Source organism: Nycticebus coucang, chromosome 5 (genome assembly GCF_027406575.1).
Source record: "Nycticebus coucang isolate mNycCou1 chromosome 5, mNycCou1.pri, whole genome shotgun sequence".
Classification (NCBI taxonomy): Eukaryota; Metazoa; Chordata; class Mammalia; order Primates; family Lorisidae; genus Nycticebus; species Nycticebus coucang.
The window spans coordinates 72,224,601-72,232,287 of NC_069784.1; the positions used below are offsets into that span (position 1 = coordinate 72,224,601).

Sequence of the window (7,687 nt, forward strand, 5' to 3'; positions counted from 1 at the left end):
TGGCTTTTTTCATGTGGATTAATTTGAGTTCTCTATAGATCCTGGTTATCAAGCTTTTGTCTGATTGAAAATATGCAAATATCCTTTCCCATTGTGTGGGTTGTCTCTTTGCTTTGGTTATTGTCACCTTAGCTGTACAGAAGCTTTTCAGTTTAATGAAGTCCCATTTGTTTATTTTTGTTGTTGTTGCAATTGCCATGGCAGTCTTCTTCATGAAGTCTTCCCCCAGGCCAATATCTTCCAGTGTTTTTCCTATGCTTTCTTTGAGGATTTTTATTGTTTCGTGCCTTAAATTTAAGTCCTTTATCCATCTTGAATCAATTTTTGTGAGTGGGGAAAGGTGTGGGTCCAGTTTCAGTCTTTTACACGCAGACATCCAATTCTCCCAACACCATTTATTGAATAGGGAGTCTTTCCCCCAAGGTAAGTTCTTGTTTGGTTTATCGAAGATTAGGTGGTTGTAAGATGTTAGTTTCATTTCTTGGTGTTCAATTCGATTCCAAGTGTCTATGTCTCTGTTTTTGTGCCAGTACCAAGCTGTCTTGAGCACTATGGCTTTGTAGTACAGACTAAAATCTGGTATGCTGATGCCCCCAGCTTTATTTTTGTTACTAAGAACTGCCTTAGCTATACGGGGTTTTTTCCGGTTCCATACAAAACGCAGAATCATTTTTTCCAAATCTTGAAAATACGATGTAGGTACTTTGATAGGAATGGCATTGAATAGGTAGATTGCTTTGGGAAGTATAGACATTTTAACAATGTTGATTCTTCCCATCCATGAGCATGGTATGTTCTTCCATTTGTTAATATCCTCTGCTATTTCCTTTCTGAGGAGTTCATAGTTTTCTTTATAGAGGTCCTTCACCTCCTTCGTTAGGTATATTCCTAGGTATTTGATTTTCTTTGAGACTATGGTGAAGGGAGTTGTGTCCTTAATTAGCTTCTCATCTTGACTGTTATTGGTGTACACAAAGGCTACTGACTTGTGGACATTGATTTTATATCCTGAAACATTACTGTATTTTTTGATGACTTCTAGGAGTCTTGTGGTTGAGTCTTTGGGGTTCTCTAAGTATAAGATCATGTCGTCAGCAAAGAGGGAGAGTTTGACCTCCTCTGCTCCCATTTGGATTCCCTTTATTTCCTTGTCTTGCCTAATTGTATTGGCTAGAACTTCCAGCACTATGTTGAATAGTAAAGGTGACAGAGGACAACCTTGTCTGGTTCCAGTTCTAAGAGGAAAAGCTTTCAGTTTTACTCCATTCAGTAAAATATTGGCTGTGGGTTTGTCATAGATAGCTTCAATCAGTTTTAGAAATGTGCCACCTATGCCTATACTCTTCAGTGTTCTAATTAGAAAAGGATGCTGGATTTTATCAAATGCTTTTTCTGCATCTATTGAGAGGATCATGTGATCTTTATTTTTGCCTCTGTTAATATGGTGGATAACGTTTATGGACTTGCGTATGTTGAACCAGCCTTGCATCCCTGGGATGAAGCCTGCTTGATCATGATGAATGACTTTTTTGATGATAAGCTGTAATCTATTGGCTAGGATTTTGTTGAGAATTTTTCCATCTATATTCATGAGTGAGATTGGTCTGAAATTCTCCTTTTTGTTTGGGTCTTTTCCTGGTTTTGGTATCAGGGTGATGTTTGCTTCATAGAATGTGTTGGGGAAGATTCCTTCTTCCTCAATTTTTTGGAATAATTTCTGCAGTACAGGAATAAGCTCTTCCTTGAAGGTTTGATAGAATTCTGGAGTGAAGCCATCTGGACCAGGGCATTTTTTAGTTGGAAGCTTTTTTATTGTTTCTTTGATCTCAGTGCTTGAAATTGGTCTGTTCAGGAGGTCTATTTCTTCCTGGCCAAGTCTAGGGAGAGGGTGTGATTCCAAATATTGATCCATTTCCTTCACATTGTCAAATTTCTGGGCATACAGTTTCTGGTAGTATTCAGAGATGATCTCTTGTATCTCTGTGGGATCAGTTGTTATTTCCCCTTTATCATTTCTGATTGAGGTTACTAGAGATTTTACTTTTCTATTTCTAGTTAGTCTGGCCAATGGTTTATCTATTTTATTTATTTTTTCAAAAAACCAACTCCTTGTTTCATTAATTTTCTGAATGATTCTTTTGTTTTCAATTTCATTGATCTCTGATTTGATTTTGGAGATTTCTTTTCTTCTACTGAGTTTAGGCTTAGATTGTTCTTCTTTTTCCAATTCCATAAGGTCTCTTGTGAGATTGTTGATGTGCTCTCTGTCTGTTTTTCGAATGTAGGCATCTAAAGCAATGAATTTTCCTCTCAAAACTGCTTTTGCAGTATCCCACAGGTTTTGGTAGCTTGTGTCTTCATTGTTGTTATGCTTAAGGAAGTTAGTGATTTCCTGTTTGATTTCTTCCTTCACCCATCTGTTATTCAACAGAAGATTGTTTAATTTCCATGCCTTTGGATGGGGTCGAGCATTTTTGTTAGAGTTGAGTTCCACCTTTAGTGCCTTATGGTCTGAAAAGATACAAGGTAAAATTTCAATTCTTTTGATTCTGTTGATATTTGTTTTGTGTCCCAGGATATGATCAATTTTGGAGAATGTTCCATGGGGTGATGAGAAGAATGTATATTCTTTATCTTTGGGGTGGAGTGTTCTATATGCGTCTATCAAGCATAATTGTTCTAGGGTCTCATTTAAATCTCTTATATCTTTGATTAATTTCTGATTAGAGGATCTGTCCAGGTCTGTAAGAGGTGTGTTAAAGTCCCCTGTTATGATGGTATTATCAGATATCATATTGCTCAGACTGAGTAAGGTCTGTTTCAAGAATCTGGGAGCATTTAAATTTGGTGCATAGATATTTAGAATTGAAATGTCTTCTTGTTGTAGTTTTCCCTTGACCAATATAAAGTGACCATCTTTGTCTTTTTTGACTTTAGTTGCTTTAAATCCACATGTATCTGAAAATAAGATTGCAACTCCTCTTTTCTTCTGAATTCCATTTGCCTGAAAAATTGTCTTCCAACCCTTGACTCGGAGCTTTAATTTGTCTTTTGAAGCCAGGTGTGTTTCTTGCAGACAGCAAATGGATGGCTTGTGTTTTTTAATCCAGTCAGCCAATCTATGTCTCTTCAGTGGGGAATTCAAGCCATTAACATTTATGGAGATAATTGATAAGTGTGGTAGTATTCTATTCGTCTTATTTGGTGAGAGTCCATTGCTTAGTTTTATCTTTTGCATCAGTGTGGAGGTTAGGTTCTGTCCTTTGATTTCTGAGTTCTTACTTTGCTGCAGATCCATTGTGGTGGTCAGTGTGCAGAACAGGTTGAAGTATTTCCTGTAGAGCTGGTCTTGTTGTGGTGAATTTCCTCAATGTTTGTATATCCGTAAATGATTTGATTTCTCCATCAATTTTGAAGCTTAGCTTAGCAGGGTACAGAATTCTGGGCTGAAAATTGTTCTGTTTAAGTAGATTAAAGGTAGATGACCATTGTCTTCTTGCTTGGAAAGTTTCATTAGAGAAGTCTGAGGTCACTCTGATGGATTTGCCCCTGTAGGTCAACTGGCGCTTACTCCTGGCAGCTTGCAGAATCTTTTCTTTTGTCTTGACTTTGGACAGGTTCATCACAATGTGTCTTGGAGAAGCTCGGTTAGAGTTGAGGCGACCTGGGGTCCGATAACCCTCTGAAAGCAGTGTGTCAGAATCTTTGGTGATGTTTGGGAAATTTTCTTTTATAATATTCTCTAGTATGGCTTCCATTCCTCTGGGGCATTCTTCTTCCCCTTCTGGAATTCCTATAACTCGTATGTTGGAACGTTTCATAAAGTCCCATAATTCTGACAGTGAACGTTCTGCTTTCTCTCTCTTCTTTTCTGCCTCTTTTACTATCTGAGTTATCTCAAAAACTTTGTCTTCTACCTCTGAAATTCTTTCTTCTGCATGGTCTAACCTGTTGCTGATACTTTCCATTGCATCTTTAAGTTCCCTGATTGACTGTTTCATTTCCTTCAGCTCTGCTATATCCTTTTTATATTCTTCATATCGTTCATCTCTGATTTGATTCTGTTTTTGGATTTCCTTTTGGTTATTTTCCACTTTATTAGCAGTTTCCTTCATTGTTTCCATCATTTCTTTCATTGTTTTCAACATGTGTATTCTAAATTCCCTTTCTGTCATTCCTAACATTTCTGTATAGGTGGAATCCTCTGCAGTAGCTACCTCATGGTCCCTTGGCGGGGTTGTTCTGGACTGGTTCTTCATGTTGCCTGGAGTTTTCTGCTGATTCTTCCTCATGAGTGATTTCTTTTATCTGTTTCCTTGCCCTAATTTTCCTTTCACTTCCTCTTGCTCTTTAAGTTCTTGTGCCTGTGGAAGTTGTGGGCGGGTTTAGACGGGTTGAACACACGCGACCACTTGCCGGTTTTCCACTGTTTTAGTCCTCCTCTTGGGGTCCAGAAGTCTCTCGCTGACTCCCTGTATCCTCATAGGAGTGATGATAGGCAGTTCCCACCAGCCAGAGATGCCTGGAGTCCTATCTCCCCAGACTCTCGGTGCCCAGATGCAAGGAAGCTGTTACTCGGCTGCCATCTTGCTCCGCCCCCGCAGATCCCATAAGCTTTTTCATTTCTTTCTTCTGTTTTATTGAGTCTACTGTTGATACTCTATATTAAATTTTTATTTCATTCATTGTATTTTTCAGCTCCAAGATTTCTTTTTCTTTTCTTTTTTTTTTTTTTTTCTTGCAGCTCAGAAGTTTATTAATGAAGGGGGTTGGGTCGGCTGGTGTTTACATGCTGACCCCTGCAGCCCTGTATCCTGGCTGTAGTGAGGAAGATGACTGGCTTCTCTGCTGGCCACAGGTGATATCATCTCAGGAACATGCTGAGCCCTCTCTCCTGGGTCCCTGTTGCCATGGTTGGAGTCCAGCACTATCAGATAGGTTCCACTTCTGTTTCTTGTGCTTGAGCTATAGTATCGACATTTTTTAGGATCTTAGCATAGTATGGGCCAAATACCTGCTGATTATGATGCATCAGCTTGACAAACTTCCGGCCTAGTTCTGTTAAGTCTCCTTCAATGTGATTAAGGCCTTCAGAGAAGTGTAGCAGAGACTCCTGCATGCCACGAACCAAACAGCATTTGAGAAACAAAAGGAGGCGCTGATCAATGATACTACGAACACAGTTTTCTTTCTTGGTGATGTTCTGGAGTTGTCCTATAAGACGTATTGTGTTTTCGCTGCTTAGGGCAGTAAAGCCCAGGTCCTTGAGGCCACAGTGAATTTCCTGAGACACCTGTTCACTCACATTCAACACAGCTTCTTCAGGCTTGGAGTTAAATTCCTCAGTCACAGCCTTGGTTATGCATTTCAGTTTGTCCAGAAATCCAGGTGAGTTGAATAAAATTGAACTAGAGAAACTTCTAGCTACTAGTAAGACTGAGGCCAATATAGTCAAGTGGTGCAAATGGGACCCCATTTCCTGGACCCAGATTCTGTCCATCAGCAGAGTCTCAGGGAATTCTTCATTTTCAGGATCCCAGAGGAGGAGATTCAGGTAGCCCTGGTATAGCAACATTATGGGATTGGGAGGATCTAAATTCTTAGCTGCTTTGTTTGGAGGTGAACAGGCCATGCTGGAGGAGCTGGGGATGCCAGGAGAATAAAGACATGGTGTAATGAGGTCTGTGGCTGCTTTGGTTAGCCATTTCTTGGTGTAATCAAGGAGATTGGGTTGTTTGTCAAGGAATTCCTGGAATTTAGCTCTTTCATACTGGATGGAATATTCCTGCGGGTAGGGTTGAATGCTCTGGATGGTATAGTTCGCCATGTCCTTTTTCATTAGGCCCAGAACATGGAAGATGCCCCTCAGTAACTGTACTGGATCTGTTATGCTCTGTAGTTTCTTTACTGCTTCATCTCGAACTGGTGCACATAGCAGGGTCATCAAACTAAGAATGTAGTTAGAGAGACGAGAGACATCTAGGGCTCCATGTTCTGCTTCTTGCTTGAGGAGATCCACATCTAGAACTTCTTTAATTTCATTTTTTAGGCGGATGTGGTGTGGTAATAGCAGTGATAGCAAAACCTCCTTAACTTCTGTCATAAGTTCAAGAGCACAAGTGAATTCGGGAGGATTACTCAAGAGTTGTTCTCTTAAATGGTCCCAAAAACCATTGTACAATGTCTCCATGAACTGTCTTCCAGACTGTTTGGAGATAAAACATTCTCTTCCATGTAGAAATCTTGCTTTACCATGATTTCATGAGCAATGCTTATCCTGGAAACTTCGTTAATGGCTTCTATTAGACGAAGAGAGTAGTTATTAACCAGAAGTCTTCCTCTTCTTTGTTTTTCTCTGATGTTTCAGAATTATGGGCTCCACACTTTGCTTCATTGGGATCATTTTGGAGTACAGTTTCCTCACTCTTGGGCATCTTGATGTTATCTCTTCCTCTGTTCTGGACCGGCTGCCCCGCGACTGAGTCTCAGCTCCAAGATTTCTTTTTGATTTTCTTAATTATTTTAATTTCTGTCAAGTTTTTCTGATAAATTTCTGAATAGAATCTCTGTTTCTGTTTTATTTTAAGTTTGTTGAGCTTTCTTAATATTGCTATTTTCAATTTGTTGAGAGATAAGATATCTCCATCACTTTAGAGTCAGTCTCTGGTGCCTTATTTTTGAAATGTGGTGAGGTCATGTTTCTCTAAATGTTCTTTTTTCTTGTGGATGTGTGACAACGTCTGCACACATTGAGGGATTAGATATTTATTTTCATTTTTTTACAGTCTGGCTTTATTTCTGTTTTCTCTTCTTCAGAGAGCCTTCCAGGGATTCTAAGCAGACTTATTGTTAAGATCTAAGATCTTTGAGCTTCTGACACTAGCCCAGGAATAGAGCATTCTAAGCTCAGGTTTGCTGTGAGTGTAACAAAAACTTCAAGGTTGATAAGGTTTTCTACACCAAATGGACCTGGGGAATACCCAATGAAGGTAATGGGTCTGTGTGGGAATTCTGGCTAGGGACCTGAGTCCAGAAGACTATCCTGGTGGCTGGGATGGGTTTGCCTCCCAGCATGTCTCTGTGTAGGTGGGATGGGTTTCTTACGACCAGTCTCTGAGGTTTGAGATTGGGCTGCCTTGGGATATTCTATGGGAAGAATGCTGGTGTGCCCAGCTCGTTAGCTTAGCTGGGGAGGGGGGTGTCTCCCAGTAGGTCCCTGCACAGATGTGATAACTTTCTACTGTAGCAAGAAGTGCTGAAGCTAAGACTGGGCCCTGTTGATATCTTCTGTGGTATAGAGGCTTAAGAGCCCAGTATCACGGGCTCAGAGGGCGTAAGTCTCCCAGCAGAACCCTGCACCTGAGCTTGAACTAAGAATGCACCTCTCAGGGTCTATGTGGGGCAGAGGCTTGACAGCCTGGTCTTTACTGGCTGAAAGATGTACACATTCCCCAGCAGGTTGCATCAAAGAAGGGATAGCTCCCTATGTGCTAAGGAATCTGCTGTAGGAGGGAAGTTAACAGGCCTATCAGGGAGGTTCAAATTCCCACACTACAAGGTATGGGTGAATCTTCCTCTGGATCCTTGTGTGAGCAGCTCTGAGTTGGGACCTCAGCTGAGGGGGGGCTGGAGCCAAATTACTGGGCAATTTTCAGGTTCACTGCCAACATCTTTGTTGGTGGACAGA

At 40.5% G+C, this 7,687-nt stretch overlaps 1 protein-coding gene across 1 annotated transcript; it reads right to left on the minus strand.

Annotated features, from left to right (window-relative positions):
• Positions 1 to 5,090: 5,090 nt before the first annotated feature.
• On the minus strand, positions 5,091 to 6,190 carry LOC128586131 (T-complex protein 11 X-linked protein 2-like). The gene is made up of 2 exons (XM_053591703.1): positions 5,166 to 6,190; positions 5,091 to 5,115 (listed from the first exon to the last, which is right to left on the minus strand). The coding sequence occupies exons 1-2, from the start codon at positions 6,188 to 6,190 to the stop codon at positions 5,091 to 5,093; spliced, it is 1,050 nt and encodes a 349-aa protein (XP_053447678.1).
• Positions 6,191 to 7,687: the final 1,497 nt, after the last annotated feature.

Excerpts from the sequence above, each read along its gene's own strand:
- LOC128586131 (XM_053591703.1), bottom strand. The coding sequence starts at position 6,190 with ATGGAGACATTGTACAATGGTTTTTGGGACCATTTAAGAGAACAACTC. Across the intron at positions 5,116-5,165 it reads AACTGTGTTCGTAGTATCAT|AGGAGTCTCTGCTACACTTC; the intron begins TGATCAGCGCCT and ends TTCGTGGCATGC.